Consider the following 23,828-nt stretch of genomic DNA (forward strand, 5'->3'; position numbering starts at 1 on the left):
TTGATTCTTTGAACTGCCTGTAACCAGAAAAATGATCAGCAGTTCAAGTGTCAACTTGATAATCCAGAAAACAAACAGTAAAACCTGTTCATCACCCTCTTTGCCCTATATTTACCCAAGGCACATTTTTAAACCCAGCCTGGTGATGGGAACACCTTTTCCAACTGGCTAGCGAGGTGCATAGTTCACTCACCATGCAAGAAAAAAATATTATCTATTTTTTAGATTTTATCTAAATTATCTGTTTTATTATCGATCTTTTCTATTTTATATATCTAAAATATATAAGCAAGAAAAACTTCAAATTCTAAATTCTTAAGTTTTCAATCAAAAATCTTATACTTTCTTGGACTTTTTAACATGGTATTTTTAATGCCATCCAGAGAATTCTCTACCTCTTTTCAATGCAGTGTATTAAGACATAAAATAATTTTTCCTCTCTTGTTGGAAAATGGGCTTTCACTTAATAATCAATTGAAACTCATTTATTAATGAGAAATACATAATTGAGTGGACAGCTGTATGCCAGAATGATCAACATGAATAACAGGGACACCAACAGGGACACCAAAAGATAAATCCTTTAAGCCTTCAATTATTATACTTTTCATACAAGAAATGTCATGGCCTATTAGCAGTATAACAGATGTCTTCATTACAAGTTCAGATAAAAAACTGTGAATGGAAATAAACTCAGAAAACTATAGCACTGATTTTGGCACAGGTGAAGGGGAATTTAAAATGTCTCATTCAGCTATGATAGAGGAAGTGAAAAATACAGGCCTAATTCAATGGTTCCTTTAAGGAGATGTCACTCATTCTTTCATATTAATACTTTTCACTCAGCATCCCATTTCACTGTTAAAGACACCTCATATATTTGCAGTTGTTTTAGAAATTAGGAGATTAGACACTGAATTCTCTTCTTCTATAATAGTTTCATTGCTGCTTCTGCTTATCATCTTGGATATGTTTCTTTCTGTCAAACAGCAGAGTCACTGTGCTTTAATGAATCAGGACAGCAAAACAGCTGTGACCGCACTAATGCAAAGGTATTTATGGAAACAAAATGCACAGTAAAAACATGCATTTATTTTCCAAGCAGGGCTCATTAATTGGTGGCATTCTTTTAATACAATGATTTATGATATGCAGTATAATTTAAATTTAGTTTAGCTGTAGTCTCAACCAGGAGTCAATTAGGACACTTTGGAGTGAGGGTAAATGTGATTCTTGCAAAGAGAAAGGATTTATTTTCTCTTTTTAAAACCCTGATGCAAGCAGAAATACTCCAACTGACTGCTGTGTGGTCTGTCTCATGTCTTACCTTTATTTAGAACTCCTGTTTTTATTATTTCTGGTTTTTATGGCTTTAGTTTCTTCTACCAACTTGCCTTACCAACCGATTGCTACATTCTTTTTCTGCCTTGTTTCTTTTCCTCCTACAAACAAGCTGATATTTATCCTTTTGTGGTTTCCTGCACACCCTTACAATTTACCAAATATGTAGCTCTAAAACAACCAAGCAGACTAAAAAGTGGCAAGCCATTCATATGTGCTTTCACCTACCCACACTGTCGGCTTTTCTCTTTGTCATCTTTCCCAAAAATGATATTTTAAATATTCACTTCAATTTTCATTACATTTCAGATCAGAAGGCATTGTCATATCATTTGTAGCAAATCACCTTGGCAAATTTAAATCAAATTAGGTGTTACTTGCTCTAAAAGATCTGATACCAAGCTGTCCTAAGCTTCTTCAGTGGCACAACACAGATCCCATAGCATGTACATGAACTGTGCTCAGGTGATCCCAGAAGGAAAATCAGGCCTGCTGCTTTCTGCAAAGCAATCTGAACATCTGCTTCATCTAAAACCATATATTATAATCAGATTTAAATGTATGATCAGAGATATCAGGCAGAAATATAAGAAAAACATTCTCAGTAGAAGAAAATAGTCCCTCTTATCTAACATTCCTCTTCAGTTTACAGTTGCCTGTGGACTGGGAGGAAAAAGTCCTGATGCTATAGGAGATCAACAGAAACCTCCAAACGACAAGACCATGCAGAAGGGTGGTGGTCAGCATAAACATACAATACTGTGTGAGCATTTGTTCCTCTGGGAGTATATTTTAATCTTGCAAGGGCAACTTCTTGGGCAGAAGAGCCTACAAGCAGGTACTGAATACACCAATTACAAAGTACTGGCAGCTGTGTGCCAAAGTAAACAGAGGTAAGGAATTGACAGTCCATTTAAAGCCAAAATGTTTGTTCACAGTAAAACAATAGCAATATCCTTCAAAGTGTCCCTGCCTGTCCAGTGGCTTCAATGCTTTCAGTATCTCTTTTCTTACCAAGCTGCCATTTCCAGTAATATAGTTTCAGGAAACTGTCCCCCACATTAACCACAAACAGCTGTTGTCTCACACAATTGACAGCAATTGCTACTTGCAAAAATATAGTCACACATCAATTTTTTACTAATTATTGTATTTTCAGTACCAGATTGTAATTATTTTTTGTGCTTTTCTTAGGAGAATTTATTCCTTGCATTGTACTTTCCAATTTGCTGAAATGTTAATAATTCTTCCTGTTAGCTTTTCTGTGATAAATTCTATATAGTCATGACTATGTACACCTACTCCTCCCTAGCAGCTTCTAACTTTTCCAGCAGCTTTAGTCTCACCAAACAAAATGGAAGCATCTCAAAAAATACTAACACATCATGTGAAAATAAGACTCTGCTAGAGTGCCATAGCCAAGTGAAAAGTTCAGATACTCAACTGCACTAGATACCAACTAACTCACATAAGAGATACCAAGAAGTAGGCTTCAATATTTTTGATGTTCTCAAAATCAGTTGTGTAGCAAAGCATATCCACACCCAAGCAGGTGTTTCTGTACAAGGGAAAGAGTTCCAGCTTACCTTGGAACATATAAGGAAGTTAAACTAGAATTTTCTACAGCCTTCTCATTGTAACTGGCTCAGTGCCAGCACAGACAATGACTGGGCTTTGGAAGTGCATCTCAAAGCCTGTTGCCAATTTCATTGGGCAAGGTGCCAAATAGCCCACCTAAACAATCAAGTACTCAAAGGACAGCACAACGGTGCCCGAGGCTGTTATGGAATGCCTTAGCCAGTGTTAGAGAGCTCTCTACACTGTGTTCGGCTTGCATTTCTTTGGTTTATAATGTTTATTATTTTGATTGTTATTAAAACCTTTTATTTCACAAAGCATGTCCAGAGAAGCTGTCCCGCTATTATTAAGCCATTTCTCTGTAAGGCTGGACCCTCAGAGGTATTGGGAACCCTAATAGAGTTGCTTTTATTTCTACTGTCTGAAGTGTTACCAGTGTGTCTACGCTAATATCCTGTTACTTGACTAAGTATTGAAGTGTAAATCCCATTTTTTAAAAGTATTGATTTAATGCTCTCCAGTAAATTACTGTTTCTGGTTAGCTTCATGGCATTACTATCCAAAACACAGTACTGACCTTTGATTTGAGAAAAGGCTTCCTTCTCCACACATCCACTTGCAAAGCTCTCGAATTTGCAAAATTGTTTGTTTTGACTCGAAACACTGTATTTATGGTCAGGACTCAAAGCTGAGTTTTACTTTTTTCTTTCAGATTTTTAGTGTCATGCCAAACTGGTATTTAACCCAGTCTCAAACTGAGTCATCGGGACCAAGAGGCATACAGAGCTCCTACAAAAATAAGAGGTTTATTTTATCACAGTCAATTAAAGGTATTTTTAAAGCCTCAAAAAGCCTTGTTGGGGAACTCATCATCTGATGCGATGAACTTCAAACCTTTTCATTCTGTTGATTGCAAAGGGGCTCTCTGGAAGGTTTGACAAGCTGTTCCGTGGAATGTGTCACAGAATGGGCCAGGTTGGAAGGGGCCAGTCATCTGGTCCAAGCTCCTGCTCAGGCAGGGACAGCCCAGGGAACACGGCACAGGATTGTGTCCGGACGGTTCTGGAACATCTTCACTGACGGAGACTCCACGGCCTCTCTGGGCAATCTGCGCCCGTGCTTGGCCACCCACACAATAAAGAAGTTCTTCCTCACGTTCAGGTGAAACTTTCTGTGCATCAGTTTCTGCCCATTGCCTCTTGTCTTATTTATTTGGCACCGTCGAAAAGAGCATAGCTCCATCCTCTTATACCGTTAGACATTTATACACATCACCGATGTTTCCCACAACCTGGGGGTTTAACTGGCTGCGGAGCGCAGTGTAAGGCACAGGGCGGGATGCTTTAGGCGGAGTCGCCATGTAAATGCCGCCCTCCGGCCCGCGAAGCTCTCCCCCCCTCCCCGAGCTCCCCTCCCTCAGCGGCGGGGGCGGCCCCACTACCTGGCGGCGCGCGCGCGCCCGAACCCTCGCGAGAGGCCGCCCCTCGCGCCCGCCTTTGCCACGTTCAAACAGGCCGGCGGCGGCGGGGGAGTGCGGCGGGCGCGCGCAATCGGGGGGCCGGCGCCCCGCCCCCTCACTGCGCCGCGACCAATCGGTGGCGAGCGGCGCCACGCCTCTCTGGCGCGATTGGCTGGCGGTGGGCGTGGGGCGGGGCCGCGGGGCGCTCGGGGTCGCGCTGCCGGGGCCTCAGCGCGCTCCCGCTGCACGCAGGGCTCGGGTGGCGGCGGCTCCCGACGCGTTCCCGCTCCGCCCCCCTGCGCTGCCCGACGGGAGGTGCGATGGCTTCCCGCAAGAGCTCCAGAGCCAGCGGCGGCAGCCCCAGCCCCGGCTCCAAGAGAGGTGAGCGGCGCCGCTGCTGCGAGAACGAGGCAGTAGCTCTGCGGGGAAGGGGCGGGGGCTCCATTTGCGGACAGGGCCGGGGGAGGGGAAGGAGCCGATGCTGCCCCTCTCTGTGATGGGGGCGGCCGCCAGGCAAGGCACCGGGATGCTGCGCCTTCTCCCCGCCTCTGCTCCCTTCCCTCCTCCGGCCCCTCCGGTTCCTCCCGCGCTGCGGGACGCGGGGATAGATGGCCGTGATGTGTCCCTCGCGTTTCCGCCGTTCCGATCCAGGGAGTTCACGTGGAGGAGAAAGTTGTCGGCCTGGCGGCGGGGACGCCCCTGGAAAGCTCCCTAGAAGGGATGAGGTGAGCGGGCAGGCCGCAGCATCCGTGGGTATTCCAGAGACCTCTTCCTCCGGGAGATGAGGGAGAACCGGGATGCCCCAATCTCAAGTCTTTGATATTCTCGTATCCAAACTTGGGTGATGAATGTCTTCCTCAGATTGACCTGGTTAGGTCAAAATTATTAGAGCTGCTGTAGATGGAGTACCTAAGCTGATGGTTTCTTTAACTATCGAGACAAGGAGGAAGAGTCTCAGAAATATGCAAGCAGGAGGTTTTTTTGAGGTAGTGATCCACCACCCCGCCAGTAAAGAACCCCTTGGCAGCTCTGACTGCTCCCAGACCGCTGTGTGGGGACAGTTCATGTAGGGAAAGCTTTATGTGCATTGGCATTTCTCAGCGCAGCAGTGTGCACCTGAAAGAGGAGAAAAACGGGTCTGTACTTCTGGAGTCACTGTGCAGCCATGCACAGTGTGCTGGAGAAAGGAGGGGTTTTTACCACACACTGAGCGTTTACGTATTGTAGCTTCTTTGGATTTGAGCTTGGTGTACACAGAGCTCCAGTATAAAACGTGGTAATGACACAGAAATAGTATCTGTTGTCCCTCTTTGAATATAGCAATAATAGCAAGAACAGTGTTCATTAAAGGCTGAACCTTATAGGATTAGTTTACCTATCACATGATGAATTAAGAGGGAAAGATTTCAAATATACTTAAGCTTAAAAGAGTTTACAGAGAGTATTGCAATGTTTGTAGAAGTGTATTTTACTTTTAAATCCTTTTTTCAATTGCTGACCTATGCTGTGCATTCTATATTAATTACAATTTTTGCTCGGACTGGACATGCTGTGATGATCACCCAGTATTAAGCATGCTGAATACAGATTTTCAATTTTAATGGCTTAAAATCATGCATCTGTATTGTGATTTTGAATACTGAATATGGTAGTTAATATTGTAAATATCACTTTATATGTTTGTCAACATCTGAAAAATAAATTTATTGGTAAGCTGAATCTCTGACTGAGTAAAAAAGCATTCCATGGGTTTTTATTTGTAATCTGAGTAAAATTTTCTCTCTTTGTATTAAAAGATGTCTTTGAGGGGATGAAGCAGTATGGGCAATGTGTTAGGCACTCTACTGACATGTAACCTCTTAAATTTGTTAGTATTCAGCACTCCTAGTTGGAATCCCTTAGACAAATAGCAATTACAGCGTGAAGCTGATGCTGTTTTCATAGCTGCAGCTGCAGAAAGAGGTAAGGGATGGTAACTCCTTGTGAATAAAGGAACAGCTGGAGGAGCAGAGCGCTCACAGCAGCCAGTAAGCTTTCCACAGGCAAAGGATGTGAAAATGAGATGAGGAAATGATTTGGAGACGGCAAGTAATTGAGACCTGCGACATATGAAACCCTCAAGTCTGAGGCAGTTTTTGCTTGATAGAAGTATTCACTTTCACAGCAGTTCTTGGGAGAGGATGTGGCTTCTTGCCAAGGCCTTGCTCACAGCTCAAACCACTGAGGCTAACAGCTTGTTTCAAAATCTGTGCACTCAAGACAATGCCAGCATCAGTAATTTGCTTTCAGGTTTCTCTATCAGAAAATATTTACAGTAATCTACAAATAGACTAAGTCCAAAGTAGTTCTACTGTAGTTTGTATAGGTGTTTTCAGGTACACTGTATTGTCAGAAGTGGAACTAAAAATCTTCTAGAAACAGAACGCTGGCTTTTACTTTCAGAAGTCATATACTAGAAGCTGTCAAATCAGTCCTAATTAAAAAAAAATCTTTATTTTCCTTCTTTTGCTTTTAGTGCTGCTTATTGTTTGAAAATTACATTTGCAGGATTATATGATTACACCAATGATTTTATTTAGAATACAGAAGTGAAAACCAGGAAAAAATTTGACAATTTGGGGATACTTAGGGTGGGAAACATGTTAATTATTATGTTTACTGGAAAGTTTGGCTGCTTGTTACTAGCCTGAAGAATCTATTGTAAAGATGTGGCCTCTCAAGAGGAAGAATATCAGTTTTAAAGACTAGATTAAGTAATAGTTATTTGTTACATTGTTCCTTGAAGCATCATTGGATGAGGGACAGATTTGTTACAGAAACAAATGCATAACACCTGGTCATGAATCAACTCTCAAATTTCATGAGATGTGAAATGTGGAAATGTCTTGGGCATTGGCAGGTGCCTGTGGAGAAGCCTTCCAGCAAGACTGAGGATCAGCAGCCCAGCTTTTCGAATATGGGTGGCTGAAAAAATGTGGATTACTTTGTAAACTATGCTTACCTGTAGAAGTCCAGATCATAAGACAACTATCAATATGCTGCTGTGTGGGTGTATTGTGTCTTACGGTATGCAAGTGAGGACTTACTTAAACATAAGTGTTATTGAAGATAAGTTGTGCAATAATTGTTTTCTTTGCATCTTTAATTCAGAGTGGGAGTGTTCTTCATTAAGCTAGGCACCACACAAACCACACATTTCCAATGCAAGGCATCGTCTGTATCTACAGACAACTGTGCTTTATATTAAAAACCTCATAGTCCTATCTCTGTTGTGAGGCTGTGTTGCTTTCAGTTTCTGTGATGTCAAAGAACTCTTAACATTACTTCCGTAAATTTTCTTTAATCTCTACAATAATGACTGAGAATTTTCTGACATCTACTTTTCTCTGCAAGATCCCAGAAGATGGTAGTTTTCTCATTTTGCTGTTCTAACCGTGTCATTTCTGTACATGTGTGAATGTATTGCCATGTTTTTAACTCCTTTCACTCATCCTTTGGACCCTCTAGTCCCCCTTGCTGTAGTTCTTTGATTAATTTTTGGTGTTTCAACTTTCTTCAGATTTGTTTGGGGCTTTTTTTGGTATGCGTTCAAGGTGACCCAATGTACTTATCCAAATGTAGTTTTGTGTTATCATTACGGCTTTTTTAGTCACTTCTGGAAAGAAGTTGTGCCTGTTAATTTGCAAGAATTTCCACTTTTTATCTCCTCTCCGTTGCAAGGACTACTACTTGAGAGTGTGCTTTTATCTGGGTGAGGGTCTCCATGAACTTTCTAGTTTACCCAAAGAGCAGAGAAAATTCATCAGCTAAACAGGTCACGTTTTGCTTCTGAAGTTCTTTTGTTGGGAACACTGAACTTCTCATCAGTGCTTTCAGTGCTTAAAGTGGGATTGCCCATCCATTCTGTGGTGTTTCTCAGCTACCCAGCTGTGCTATGGTATAACATCTCAATTTCTTACATTGTGGATTCTGTTTAAATATGATGCTTTTATCTATCTGAAAGTAGATAATTTCTGACCTCAACTTCTGTCCAGTATGCTTGTTCGTGCTCTTTACAGTCGTGTAGCGTGTAATCTGATTTCTTGTATTACAGTCTATCCATTATTTCCTTCTTCATGTTAATTGAAATCCGTAGGAAGAAGGATGTTAAGGTGTTGGAGGTCATAAGTGAAATGTAAATTTGGGATGTTCTTTGGGTCTTCATAAATGTTTTGACTTGTCAAACTGCTTGCTGACCAAAAGTGACCAAAGTCCAAGCGTTTGCTGAACCAAAAAGAATTCTCGTGATTCAGTTAGTGTGCTGCTGTGTGCTCTGAATTGGCTTTCTAAACTCAATGTCAAAATGGTTTTTTGTAACATTATTGGTCTTCAGAAAAATACAGGGAATTGTCATTACTGTGTTAGAGTTTCTGTAGGTCTGTTGGGGACAAATGAGAAATACTTTGTGTCTCACTGGAGGAAACTTTGTATACTGTTTAGGAAATTTTGAAGTGATTTCTTTTGGAAGTTTATCCTATTGCTTAGTTTAGTTGCTTACTCATTACCACTTATTTGAAGATCTTGTATTTTTACCATTAATGCCAGATGCTAATGCAAATAGCAAAACCATGGAAGTGTAGACAGCTCTGTATAATTCATCTGTCTGCCTTGGGTGTTATTCAGGGTGGCCTTTCTGGAAGACATTTTAAAATATTGTAAAATAATCTGCCAAATTAAAGAATTGTAGCAACACTAATGGTCCAAACATCTCTAATTTGCATGGTACATGGCAGCAGTGCCACTGGTAAAATTATTACATTTGCTGATTCTCCTCCATTCTTCTGTTTGTTTGTTTGTTTTTTTCCTTTAATTTTTTAAATGTCCTGTACAAAACTGGAGGCAGTAACTCTTCAAAAAAGTCAGTTTTCTTATCTCTGATTCAATGAAAGTGATATAAACCCCAATCTTAAAATGGTTACAGTTATTTCTCAGCTTACTTAAACAGATTGGCATTGAAATAGTGAATCCTCAGTAGACTCTTGATTTATTTGTCTAGTACTGGAGTCAAGTGAGCTCCAGAAAGACATCCCTTGAGGTTTATCTGAATGAAACTTTCTCTACACCATTAACTGTTGACAGGTGCAGTAGCTGATTGCCAAAGTTACTTTGGAAGTAGAAACAAACAATTTGAACACAGTAAATGCTTTTATTATTTTTTGGTTTTTCCGATGTTGCCAAGTATTTGTATTTCCTTCTTTTGCTTTTTCTCAAGTAGGTAGTATTTTGGGTGTTAAGATTGTATATATGTCCATCCTGCTACACTTAAGTATCAAAGAGCTTGATACATTCCACTCTCTCTCAGTTCTTTTTCTCTTGAAGAATTGTGAAGCACTGGAAGAGTCTTCTCCAAATGTCCAGAGATGCTACCACTTGAAGAAGACATCAAAGTTCTCATGCTCCTTTTGATCCAGTGTGGGCTGAAATCTGGGGCCTGCTCTGTATTTTCTAATGGATCTTACCTGTATGCAGGAAGTCATTGTGGACTAAAAGAAATTATTCACAGAGCTTCAAATCTGGAGGAAGGTTGCACTTCATGTCTGCAAGGATTTTTGCTTCAATATACTTTTTGAGCATTTTAAGTGTTTAAATGATAACCTTTTCAATAGCCTTTTGAGGACAGGGCTTCTTTAAAATGCTAGGTGGAAAACCTAAAGTATCTCTGGTACCAGGGGGATAGGAAGCTGGAGTTTTTCTTACATTTTGGCAATTACTCTGAGAATGCGCATGAGGATTCCCCATCAGAGGTCACAGCTACTCAGTGTTCAGACTCCAAGGATGTACATCATATTGGGAGATTAAGAAGTTAATTTTTTTTAACACTTTAACCTGCAGGTCTGCAGTCAGCTTAATCTAGTTTGAGGCGGCTCTTCAGTCCTCCTCTTTTCAATACCCCTTCCCTGTGCCCGAATTGTTGGCTGTGCAGGTGCAAGGTAACCACGCAAGGTTACCTGATAAGCACTAAGCTGATTTTTTTTTTTATTCCTCTCCACCCTAGACTGGCTCAATGTATGGCTTTATGGAAGCTCATTTGGAGAGGAGGGAAGAAATGACAATGAGTGGATGGCATTAGGGAGGGGTGAGGTTGAATCCAGAGTTTTATGTTCGATCATGGAGCTGTGGGGTGTGAACACTGAAAGGTGACTGGTTTGGTTGTCTATGCTAGTGTAATAGCTGGATATATAAGAGCTTCAGTAAAGATAACAAAATTTACTGGGAGTAGAAGGCCTATGTGTCAAGAGTATTTCTAATGACAGAGTGCATAAAGAGGTGACATTTCAATAATGCTGTCTCTTTAAACTGAAAACCCCTTGGCCTGTATGAAAAGAAAGGATTCATTTCCACCTGGAATCACTTTGAAACATATAATAAGAATTCCTGTGCTAATTCGTATGTTGAATTCTTCATTGTAGAGAACTTGAGCAGTGAAGTTCTGATTTGTCCCAAGAGGTTCTTTCCTGGTGAAGATCACAATCTGGTAATCTGTGTGATAGCCTGCAGCAGTCTTTTTCCTAACTGCATCTGTGGGATGGCTCTTTGCATGGAGAACCTTTGAGCTACGCTCTGAAGCGGAACTCATAATATTACGTGTCTTGAAACGTGTTGGAAATTAAGTGTGCAGATAACTATGTACTGAGTTTGAACAGTGTGGTGTGGTTCAACTTTGTTAGAATTTTAAAGATTAAACCAATTATAATTTTCTTCATATGGAGTTTCACTCTTACTATGCATGTTCTTAACCCGATGTAACAAATACTACCAAGTTGTTTGTTTGAAGACTTTATAAAACATCTAATAGCTCGGGGGAATTCTAACTATTCAGTAGTGGTTTTCTGGTTTTGCAATTTTATTTCCTGAGGTTCTGTTTGTTAATTGACAGTTAATTACTAATGCAACACATTTCACTTTCTCATTCATCATGCTGGTGTATTTTAAATTTAAAAATTTTTAAAGGAAGTTCAAATAGCAGTTTGTAACTGTAGTCCTATTTTTAGTGACTAAGAGACACAGATATATCTTTTGGAGCCAGAAGATTCTGTAAACAGCAATTTCTCTGCAACTGAGATCTCCTAAAAACATATTTTAGTAACACATGAGACCCCTAAAACTACTTTTGTACTCCATAAATGGAGTTGCAGGTGCATAGCACCTCTGTGGACAAACACCTAATTAAACTGACTTAGTTTCAGACTTGAAACTCTGATAAGTTTTTGGGATTTTAAGCATTTTAAAGTGTTTTTTCTTTCCATGAGCAGAAACCTGTGAAAAGCAAAGTTGTAGGTGCTTGCATGGCAACTGGAGGTTTTTTATTTAAACTCCCTCAAAGCATGAGAAAAATTTAAAGAACTAAACCAACATAGTCTGTTTTCTTTATTTTGTGCCTTAATTAGGACTTGTTGCTAAAACAAATTGATGTGACCCACATTACAGGATAGGAAAATGGAACAAGGAAAAAATACCCTTAAATTAATGCCAGCGTGTTATGTACAGAGATGAGGATTTTCAACCTTATGTAATAGAATCTTTTTTAAAGGTCACCACCAGCAAAATTTGCATGTTCTAGGCCCAAGTATTTCTTGTATTTCCTCTCCACATTTACCTTCCCTGAACTCTGCTCCGTCCTAAATACAACCAACTATTTAATTAACCTAGTAATTATGTAGGACTGTTGGCTACATTAAGTCGTTCAAATGCAAGATAGGTAGATTGTATAATTTTAGATCTTTTTCCAAATGTTCTGTGGGAGAGAGCTGGTCAATCAAAATAACAACTATTAAAAATCTTTAAGTAATTTGTGCTGTTAAAATCAGTATTTTGTCTACTCCTACAGCAGGAAGCGAACTAAAACTTCTTTTTAAGCATGTGGGCTTAACCTTGAACCACTTGGCTTGATGTTTGAGTCAAGTAAGTTTACAAGAGGCATGTTCTACATTGTTTTGAACTTACTTCTATTTTGTACTTGTATACACATGAAAACAAATCTAGAGAAAATTCACAGAAGTGTTTGGGAAAAATATGTATTTTTCTGTAGAAATCTATTTAGATTAGGTAAATGTATAAGAAAATATTTTTGTTGTGTCTTTATAGGACTCCTGTTTTTTTGGGTTTGTTTTCCTCCAATGCTAATTGTCTAATCCTGTTATTGTACTATCTTTGAGTTTGTGGAGAAAAGGTTTTTTTAAAAAAAGTAATCCAAAGTGTTCAGATAGAGATAGATGCATTAAATATTGCTTTAAATATATTCCTGTTGATAGTATTCATTATAAAACTCAAGTTGTAAGCAATGTTGATTTTAGTCATTTAAGCTGTGTGCACATCTGTGTGTATTTCTTCCTTGTAATAAATCCTATTTGAGGTACTACCCAAAAAATAGTCATCCAAATAATCAAAAACTAAAATAAAAAGCTGAAGCATGGCTTGGACAAAATTTGACTAGGTTTTGGAAGTGATCATTTTTCTGTCACATTTAGAAAAGAAACAAGTGCAGATTCAGGATTTTCTCTTCTAAATATACATCTCTGTCTTCTCTTTCTCTGACTTGAGTAGTTGTGCTTTGATAACCTTGATAAGACTTGAGAAGAAAGTTAACAGCAGCAGCTCTTTGAGGCAGTCAGCTGGTCTCCAAACCTCGCTGAGAAGTGTGGAGCCAGCACTGCAGGTAGTGTCCACTGCTGTGCTGTACTGAGGTCAAGTGCTTTTGACTAGTCTCTTGAAACTGTGCAACCTCCTAGGACAGAATTTCTGAATTTCTCACTAAATTCCTCCTTTTCTTTCATTTGTGACTATTTTTGAGGTAGAGATAAATCCTTAGGGATTTATCAAACAACCAAACAGCCCTGAAGTTAGTCATTATTATAATGGGTTTTCTGAATAGACTTCTTGGGAATAATTTTTTCTTATTTTTGTTGTGTATGTCTTAAAAGAATCATGTAAATGGAAAGCAGCAGGATTTGTCTACAGTCAGAAAAAAAGTAACTACTGAAGAAAAATAAATGTTAAAACCCACCCTGAGGATGATGTTTAAGTCAGTCAGCCAGATGATAATCTTATTCTTGTTTTGGATTTTTTTTTCTGAAGAGTAAATAGTTCTGACTTAGTAACACAACACCTTAGCTTGCAACTAAAAAACTCTTCTAAATATTGAAGAGTAAAATATCTGACTCCCTGTGAGTCAGAAAGCTATCTCCTAGGCTTCAAAGTACTTTGAAATATAGCAGCTTATATTCAGAAATGAAGTTATTGACCATCTCTTTATAAACTGAATATGAAAAAGCTAAAAACCTATATGTGTCTCTTGTACTTGAAGCATAGTTTAAGATAATAGGATCTCATATTTGATTCTTGAGGGACTAAAATGGCTTTGTTCTTATACCTTTGGGTGTACTTAAAAAAGTCTTTTAGACCTATGAGGAAGAAGTTCAAACAGTGTTCCCTGGAGGGGAGAACTGAGTCTGATCTTTCACATCCCGACTAAGTGAGGAATTCAAGATGTTTCGGTGGAATCACTTAATCTCTTGAGAGGAGGAGTTTCCTTTCACTAGGGAAGTTCAGCAGGATGCTTATGATCCTAGAAGGTTTTTATGTATTTTGTGATGTATCCCTTTTTTTGCCATTTATTTGTTTCTTCCCCTCCAGCTGGCCATTCCCAACATCTCCACAATCAGCCTGCTTTGTTGTCTAATCCTGAATTTATCATCTTCTCTTGATTTCAGTATCTGTTTTTCGCTTGTTTGTATAGTAGGATTTTTGACTGTGAGAAATCTTGTAGGGAAAATTAATGACATAAAGCTTTATGTTTGGATTGATTATATGTGAAATAAGAAAAAGATCCTCCAATACTAAGGTAAAAATCTGTTAATTGTCAGCAGGAGAGCCAAATTTGCATTTCAGTTAGTTAATTTTTATTTCAAATTTGCATTCTGGTCTTTGTATTTCCTTTGAAGTGAGTGCTTTTTCTGTTCCATCAGTTTCCCCATTCCTAATCAGTAAGTTTCTGATATAGATTATTAAAATCTTTTGACAGCATGCAGAGGTATCTTTATAATTATATAGTCTAGATTAGACAAATTTCAGATCAGAGTTCTGTTTTTTATTGAGAAAATCATAATTTAAACAGCTATTTTCCCCCTCCTAATTTCCCTGAAGGTTGTAGTGCTGAAGAAAATTTCTTAGAAACTAAAAGGAAGAATCAATTTTGTATTGCAAAGATTTTTTAAATTGAATTTACTGACAGTAAACCTTTACCTTAAACTTTAGGTCTTACCTCTAAAGACTCTGCTTCCATGATTGTAAAACAAACAAAAATTTCTGAGTATGGGTATTAGTGAAAATTTAAGATTGGACTATTTCATAAACAATATCATAAGTATTTTAGTAAAAATCTCAGTTCCATCTGTAAAGTAAACACAGAGAAAATAGTAACCCCGCCTCCTTTAAAAGAATAAAATAGAGTTTGTAAAAGCACAGATTTGTCCTTTGAAAGTGTATTATTCTATCCTTGATGTAGAATAACACTGAGTAAAAATAGAAGATGAAAATAATTTTGATTTTGGGATAGCACTTCCAATCATTATGGTTTAGGGACTTCTTAGAGTGCAACAGTTCAATATGTGCTTGTTGAGTCAGTTATAAAATATGTATTACAAAAAGCGTGTGTGTGTGCATACTGACATGACCTGTCTCAGTAGTTAGAGAGTGAAAAAAAAGCTTGTATTTAATAGAAAGGGGAAAATAGACAGAGAAGGCTCTGAATTTCCTGAGACACTTCAGTCAATGTGCTTGTTACTGACCCAACCCAAAAAACCCCTCTCAGTAAAATCAGTTTAAAATAATTACCTGCAGATATGTTACTGGAAGGGGCTTACAGCAGTTGCCTTATCATTAATCATATTGGAGAAGCTAATTCGGCAAAAATTTCAAGCAGTAGTAGACCATGCTCATAAAATACAGGTTGTTTTCTGTCTTTGCACTGCTACAAGTTCTGCTCTGTTGGTTATAATATGTTTCTTTTGTACCTTATTATAGTTTTTTAATTCTCTCCCATATCTGATTTTTATCCCGCTGCATTTTATTCTTAAAAGAACTTGTTCTAAAGTCTCCCTCTAATCTAGTTGATTGATACTTTTTACTTCTGAAATCTGGTTTTTAGTTGTTTCTTTGAGGTTAGTGTTTTATTGCTTTTTCTTTTAGTGTATATTTCTAATGTCTAGTAACTGCTTGCTTTTGTGCACCCTTATCTTCAAGTGATAAATCATAATTTCTTCCATATAACTTCCTAATCACCTTTCTGGGAAATAATTATAAACATTACAAAAGCTTAGCTTGATGATTTGAAGCCTGAGAGTTTGTGTTCATAATTGACTGTTTTTGTCCTTTACATTTCTTTGCTTGCACTTTGGTGGTGACATAGAGGTGTCTAATGTTGCTAGTCTTAATTGTCAATAATGCTTCTGTAAAATTAATTAAAATACATGAGCTGCATAGTTGTAGCACAACTAACTTGAAAATAGTTTTTCAATTTTAGAATGATTATATAAATCAGGTGAAGAATAATAACTTTGAGTGTTAGTGAAGCACTTGCTTCAAAAAGAAGCAGCAGTCACAGCATTTGAACACAGTAGAAATGAGACATTGTACGAAGTCTACACTATTGACTTTGCTATTACAATGTCAGATTGCATTGGAAGTAGCCATGTGTTCAACTTAACCTTTGTCTTTCATAAAACTGACCAAAGTGACATCATGTGGTGTTTTGAGCTAACCTTGCTTCATCTTTCTCTTGGTCCTTTTGGTGAGTTTGAAGAGTTTCCCCATTTTAGCTGTAGCCTCCCCTTTCAGGAAGGAAGATGTTTGTCATTTTTGCAGTCAATTATTTTTTAAAGGGCACAACATTAAAGCTGTGGGTACTCAGCTAGAGGTCGACATGTATGTGTTAGTTCAGATGTGGAATGTACATTTGAAATTAATTTCTTGGTTCTCTCAACTCACTTTCTTTATAAGCCTTGTGCTTGTAGTCCCTGAATGGAATACATTTACTTAGGTCTGAAAGTGAAAGGAGCACTTAGGAGTGAAAGGTGCAAAAAGGTGTGCTGAAATCATTATCAGCATTCAGCCAGGTAAGGTCTAGTTCAGCCCAATTTCCCCAAAAATGTATATTAATGGATGAGGAGGTTCTCAGCATCAGTTAAATGCTTTATGAAGGCACTTGTGGTAAGATCTGGTGTCTGCAAATGCAGGTGCAGCTGAAGTGAATTTGCTATAAATTGCCTGGTCTTAGGCCTGTCAAAACACTGTGTGGTTTATATACAATAGAGTACATATCATTGCATGTAAAATTATTTTGAATATTATTTTGATTTCTCCATGTTTGGTTACTTTCATTCTGTCTAAATTTCCCCGTTTTGCTCTTAATTGTTCGTGCATCAGTTATGTTACTGAAATGTATTAGTCAGATCTTTCTTAAAGCATCTGATCGATTTAATGTATTCAAATGGCTTTAAAGACAGTTAAAAGATAAATTACTTATAGAATCAACTGCCTGTAGTTCCTTTTCATCCATATGAAAAGTCTTAAGCTCTAGTGCTGATTCTCAATTTTTCTCCCTTGAGCTCTTAGGAATTGCATTTGGTAATTAGTTGCTGGATGTTAAAACCACAGGAGATATGTGTTGTTTTTCAAAGTAGCTGTAACATTCTTCTGTTTACTCCATCTACCTGGTACCTGTGTTATTATTTAAAGAGGCATGAGGATAGCAGGGCAGAGTGGTAGATCCTAAAGCTTTTCTTATGGTTGTAGTGAATGAGAAATTAGTTTGTTTCTGACTTCCACCTAAAAGAACCTGGCTTTTGCTTGATAAGCAATGGGAAAAGGATAGTTTGCTAAAATTAAAGATGTAAAAAAAGTTGGAAAGTGTATTGGGTTTTTGCTCTTTTTCTGGTCCTTAAGAAGAGGCTGTATTGGTGATTTAATTTATATTAGCTTTAAATTGTACAGGCAGTATGCATTTTGTCAGAATTTAAGGGAGGGGCGAGTGAGATAAGTTAGTGTTAACCCTTTCTGGAAAGGGTCTGCCAGAAGTAAATACAATGTGTACAGTTCTCCTACGAAAACCCTTTGGCAAGAATGTGTGAGGTTGGTTTCAAGTAATTCTTTTAGAAGACTCAAAACTACATTATGGAAAGTAGTTGTCTCTTTTTTCTTAAAGTAGTTAGCACGTTTCAAATGGGCAGTCTCTGCAGGATACTCAGAGCCTGGTAGGGGAGAGCCAACATGGAGAAAGTTTCTTGGATGAAGGCCAACATAACAAATGCAAGCAGGCAAGCTTTGTGTCCATACTTGTTTCCAGCTTATGCGAATGGATTTAATGTCCTTAGAGATCAGGCACTGTGGCATAAATTGCAGCAAAAGTACTACAGTACAATGTGCTTGGTTTCATTTGCTGTTGTTTTTGATGTTGGAGGATTAAGGGGAGGGGAAAGGATCAACTACCCAGGATGCTCTGTTTGGAGGAGTAAGTGAATTTCATTGTCGTCAGAACTAGATTGCCATATGAGTTCTGAAAAGCGTTTGGCTCCTGAGGATAACTGCTCTAAAAATAGATTTGGAGGAGAGGTTTCTCTTGGGTCCAGTTTCAGGTTCCAGCTGAGCTGACTTTAGGAAACTTGTTTGCTCCTGTTGCAAACAGGAGGATAACAGTGAGGATTTTCTTATTCTGCCTTCAGCATTAATTTTTGGAAGTACTGACACTCGTTCTCTTGGTGGAAATTGAGCACTAATGTTATGGCTGACGACACAGGTATAATCCTAAGCTTTCTTTTTGTGAGCAAATGGAAAATGTGTACTTGCAAATACCAGATATGTCTAATTTTATAATCGGCAAAATAGCTGTCTTACCGTTGTATGTTTTGTTACCAGTTTGCTGTCTAGTTTGTGTTACAGACTGCCTCTGTTGTCTTTGATTATGTGTTCTCTGGACTAGAGGTATTCTATGAGTTTATGGCTGGTGGTTAATTGTAAATATTTTTTTGTCTAATAGAGCATACAGTAATATAGGAGGTATTGTTCTGTCTTCAAATATATGACTTCAAAGTTATTTTTAGAGTATGTAAAATTTCTACATGTCTTGAAGGTAAGCTAAAGTAAAAAGGTTTTTATACATTTTTAGCTAGATGTGACTTAATGGCGGGTGGGTGAGGTATAGGATTTTATAGATTTGCTATTGAGCAGTAGACTGTGCTTTAAGACTTTCTGATGTCTGCATAAAGACATCTGGTGGTGTAAGCACAGGCTTACCAGATATGGCAAGTGACCTACTTCTGACATGGCTGGCAGCATGTGCAGGGAAAGGGCTTGAGTTGAGAATTAACTGTTTGGAATGAGCTCTGAGGCAGCTCCAGTCCTTGCAGAGTTTTGTTCTGACCCTGCATGTAGCATTATTTGTGCAGATTGTAGGTAAATTTTTTGTTACATAACCTCCATTTATATAAATGTGTTGCGTGATCAAGCTGCCATGCTTGAGTTGTTATTCAAGGATTTTATAAATAATTTTGCTGTAAGGTAAAAAGTCACAACGTAAAAATGTGTCTTTGTGACTATTGTGGAATACATTCTTATAGCAGAATCTATTTTTGAGGAATTTGCATGAAACAGTCTTTTATACTGGAAAAAAAGTGAATAGTTCTGCTTGATTACTTAAATAAGTTGTATTTTCTTTCATTTTCCTGTTCTTCTGATAAGTAAAGCTTCTTTCTTCAGAGGCCAATACCAGTAAATGGTAGAAAACACCAAGGCAAATGAGTGTGAAATGCAGTAAGATCCTCTTTCCTGTTTGCTGTAGAACCGAGTTGCAATCTGGAATAATTTAAACTGTTTTTAACCAATGGGTTTCATTTTAAGTATATACAAGGCTTTCATTGACTGCCAGGTGTAGTGAAGCCCTGTTACATACAGTAATTGTTTATTTCTCAGTATTAACATTACCAATTCAAGGGTACTATAAGTAATTTTCATACTGTTGAGCACATTTCTGAATGCAGACGCTGCTTGTCTGTCCCTCAATTTTCAGGCTACCCAAACTTTTCCCACAAGAAAGAAGTTACAATGAGCTGTGTATATGGACCCTGCACATATGTAGAGGACTGTGCAGTAGCAAATGATATATGCCTGATGTGAGGCTAAGTTGCCTCAGTTTCTCTCTGAATATTATTGGGCATTTGTGTTTAATGTAGAGAAGAAACTAAATAGTTGGTCTTTGATCTTTGAAGGGAGTAGTGTTAATAAAAGAATTTTTTTCAGTAAAATGCTGAGCTGAGTAAGAGTTGATGTGGGTCAGTGGTTTTTATATTGATCTGGACTTGGTATAAAGCACAATGAATGCAATAAAAGAGTATTTTATTACAGCTGTAAACCTGCTGGCAAGCAGGGTCAGAGAGTACTTATGTATAGTTCCTGCTACAAAAATAAGTCAGTTGCCCATCTCTCTTTACTTATCTTTCAGATTCACCATTTTGTTGTAAAAAACAGTTGTGTTCATATTTAGCTTCTGAGAATATTTTTTGGCTTTTTCTAGGATCGGTGTTGATAAATACATCAAACATTACTTTCAATTAGTATAAAGATAACTACTTACTTTATATCATCACAATATTCATGACAAAGTTTCTTGCAACATTCTTTAAATCACATAAGAAATAGTTTTGCTTGAATAACTGGGCCTGCATGTGGCTGAGCAGGCAAAAGTTGTTTTTTAGAATGGAGTGAAGTGTAATAGACTAATGGACTTGAAACTGCAGCCAAGTGCCACCCTTGCAGCAGTAATGTCAGGGGGCAGAAGAGAAGACCTTGAGCTTTGGAGGAAGGCCACAGGCAGGCATCTTTTTGAGTACATATTTATTTATTTTTAGGTCTAAATATATATACAAATATCACTCCTTTACTGAAAAAATCCTAAAACAACAGACCAAGCAATTTATGTCTTCTCTAGTGACGCATCCTGTTTGAAACTTGCTACACATATGCTGGGTCAAGGTCTTTCACAGTCATTTGTTTACAAATACATGTAATTTTTTATATATATTTACTTTCCATATGTGTAGTTAGAAGTGAAACCATCATTTGTGTTATGTCTCTGTGTCATCCTTTTATGTTCTACAGGACTGAAATTCTAGAGTTGTTTAGCATGGAGTGAATCTCTGCTTAGTTCTAAGCATCAGGGAACATGGTTTAATTGGTAAAGTGTTCTGAATTTGAAGTCTTACCCTTAACATCGTTCAGGTTTTAGAGATTTCTTAGGCTGTTTGAATAGTCACGTTGGTTCTGTGAGCTATTTCGATTAGTTTTGAAACTCGATTTAGGAGAAACTTCTCCTAAGCTTTAGAAGCTTCTCATGCAAAGCTTTTCTGCTGGCCATACTGGCCTCTGGTGGCAGTCTGGGAACTGCGGGGAGCAAATGCAAAGCATCTCAAAAATGTGAAGCGCTGTGTAAACACACATCGAAGGGGGAGCAAGGCAGACTTTTCAGCGAATTTGTAAGACAAATTAGATGGGAGCTTTTGGGTGTTTGGTTGGTTACGAGGCTTTTGCTTAGACAATCATCAAACTTCTCACAGTAATTCACAGTGAAATGGAAAGCAAGTAAAGGTCGTGAAATTTAAAGAACCGAACCAAAAACCAACCAAAAACCTCCACAACAACAAAACCTACCAAAAATTTTTGCTCAAATGCCTTGTATTTTGTGTAATCATAAGCACCAAGTTTTATAATTGTATCCACAATAATAGTTTTCTAACTCTTACATTTCATTAAATTTCTTACTCTTCCATTTTTTCTTCTTGTTTTAACAGAGACTAAGCATGGAGGAAAGAATGGAAAGAAAGAAGGCCTCTCTGGAAGCTCATTTTTCACCTGGTTTATGGTAATTGCTTTGCTGGGAGTTTGGACATCAGTAGCAGTTGTCTGGTTTGAACTTGTAGATTATGAAGAAGTTCTAGGTAAGAATTCTAAATATTAATATTTTTCTAATAATGTTATCATATGCATTAAATGAATGCTATTTTATGGTTTTTGATAGATAACTCGTCTACTGTAGTGTTATCATGCAAATTATCTGCATGATAAGAATAGGCAGTATAGTTCAAAAGTTATCTTTTAATGCTGAATATTATTATGATGTTAAAATGGGGTTCTCATGAAAGGGTATTAACATCCTGTAGGGTGTCTTTGTAACATGTACACTGTAGAGCATTTGAGAGGTCAGCTAAATACGCAGTTTGAGTTTAAGCTGTCAGAAACTTGCAGCAGTGGTTGAAAGTGGGCAGCTAATGTTTTAGCTCTGCTCTGATGGACTGTGATGCCTGTAGGGTCAGGACAACTGATCAGCCATCCTCTCATGAGCGAGATATTGAATGACCTCAGTTTTAAGTTTTTAAATTTTAAGCTTATAGCAGTGATAATTGTACGTCAATATGACAATTTTAAGACAGTATTGTTAATGTAATATTTAAGGTTACAAATTAGTATCTCAAATTTCAAGATGCATGTCCATAGGTACAGCTGATGCTGTAGGGTTCAACGCACTTTTGCACCTGATGGCTTTACAAAATTTACAGGTCTGTTGGTACATGCTTCTTTTTTGATCTGGACTGATTTTTTTCAGAAGAAATCTTCTGATTTGAAACTTAACTGGGTCTAGTGATGCAAATAATGTTTTTTGTATTTTTACCATGCATGCAGCCAAAGCAAAGGATTTCCGTTATAACTTGTCAGAAGTCCTACAAGGTAGGATATTAGAGAAATAAGCTTGCTTTACAGTCCCTTGGCTGAAAGTTTTGGTTTACTTTATTATGATTTTAATTTTTTTAAGACTTACTCTTCTTCTGCAATGACATGAAGCTCAGCCATTTCTCATCTGTCTCATTCTTCATGGTTTTGAAGATTGATTTTATTTCTGCAGAGTTATATTTTTGTACCAGTCTGCTGTGTTTATCCATCAACAGATACGGCTCCTTTCTAATGGGTTGCTTCCATACAATGGTGATGAACATATTTTTCTATTCTAGACCCAAGCCTGAATTTTTTCTTCCACAAAACTCTTTTCTAATTTTCCAAGTACCATGTTAAGAACTCTATTTCATTTATTTTGACAGCCAGAAAGTTCTATCTCCATTTAGAGAATAGTAAACTGTCAGGCTATAAGGACACAAAGTTCTGCAAGCTCTGCAGAGTTTGATCCTGTTGAAAGCTGTGTCTGAGTTTTATCAAGCCTATAATTAGATAACTCTCTACTTGTTTGGTGGTCCCAGGACACTTCAAATTCTGGATACTATGCTTCTATGCTGAAAATTCTCTTTTAATAGAAACCGAGTTCTCCTTTTGTGTACACTTAGGGCTGATAGAGCTGCAGTTTCAAAAACAAGAAGGGAAAAAACTGTTTTGTTAGTCATATATGAAATGATGGACACCTGTTTTTGTCTGCATGGAAGGTTATACAGTTGTTGGTAAAATTTGTCAATGGTTTTCCGTTGTCTGGGAAGTAGGTTGCTTACTTTCTATTAACTTGGCACTAAAAACTATATACCTATATAGCTATCTCTTTTCCAAGAATTTAGAATTGCAGGAAGCATGTAATCAGAAAAAAAAGGGCAATTATTATACAAATTTTTGTTTTATTGTTTTCTCTCAAACATGTTGAATGTTTCTCACAAACTTAAATTTTATTCTGAGCAAAGCATGTCCATTGTCAAGTACCTAATTACAGACTTGCTTTAAATGTACAGGCTGCAAAATCAGTGCTCAGGAAAAAGAAAAACTTGTGTTTGATCTCAAGTGTAGGAAATACAGAAAGAAACTTGAATATTTGTATTACTTCCAGGAAATTTTAAATGTGGTTAAGAATATTACAGCTACATTGTTAAAAAACATGATAACTACCTAGCATTGACAGTCAACCATTGCACATTGAAAACTGTGCTGGACACAAATGGCCAAATCCCTAATTGTCTTTTCTTCCTGTCTTTGCACTTTTAGGCAAGCTTGGGATATATGATGCTGATGGTGATGGAGATTTTGATGTGGAAGATGCAAAAGTATTGCTAGGCAAGTACAAATATTGGTGAAACAATCTATATAATTTAGTTATCATGTTCATATTTGGGTTTTTTTATATTTATAAGTCAAAACAATATTTCCAGCTTATTTATTTGTTTGTTTTTCCTAGTTCAAAAGCTTAAATTGCTTTCACTGTGATGGGTTTTTTCTTTAATGCAAGTTGTAGGATTGGGTGTGTACCTCACAGCAATTTTTGTTCTTTTTCTTCTGATATAACAATGCTAATGGAAAGAATTTGATTACTTACAGGATGATTTTGAAATTAGGTGGTTGATGCTGTGGTATTGAATGTTGAAAGATGGTTGTGATT

General features: G+C 37.7%; 1 protein-coding gene across 7 annotated transcripts in view; it reads left to right on the top strand.

Moving 5' to 3' along the window:
* Nucleotides 1-4,379: 4,379 nt before the first annotated feature.
* Nucleotides 4,380-23,828, top strand: part of ASPH (aspartate beta-hydroxylase) — a 114,811-nt gene continuing 95,362 nt past the window's right edge. For 4 of the 7 annotated variants that reach the window (XM_063393424.1, XM_063393443.1, XM_063393453.1 and 1 more), the window contains exons 1-4: nt 4,380-4,759; nt 21,256-21,402; nt 22,145-22,189; nt 23,438-23,506. In XM_063393424.1, coding sequence (XP_063249494.1) covers nt 4,699-4,759; nt 21,256-21,402; nt 22,145-22,189; nt 23,438-23,506 — 322 coding nt within the window. In that variant the 5' untranslated portion in view covers nt 4,380-4,698. Of the gene's footprint in view, nt 4,760-17,929; nt 18,210-21,255; nt 21,403-22,144; nt 22,190-23,437; nt 23,507-23,828 lie in introns of those variants that run through there. The other 3 variants (XM_063393438.1, XM_063393433.1, XM_063393449.1) reach the window with 3 other exon arrangements.

This window comes from Prinia subflava, chromosome 1 (genome assembly GCF_021018805.1).
Source record: "Prinia subflava isolate CZ2003 ecotype Zambia chromosome 1, Cam_Psub_1.2, whole genome shotgun sequence".
Lineage (NCBI taxonomy): Eukaryota > Metazoa > Chordata > Aves > Passeriformes > Cisticolidae > Prinia > Prinia subflava.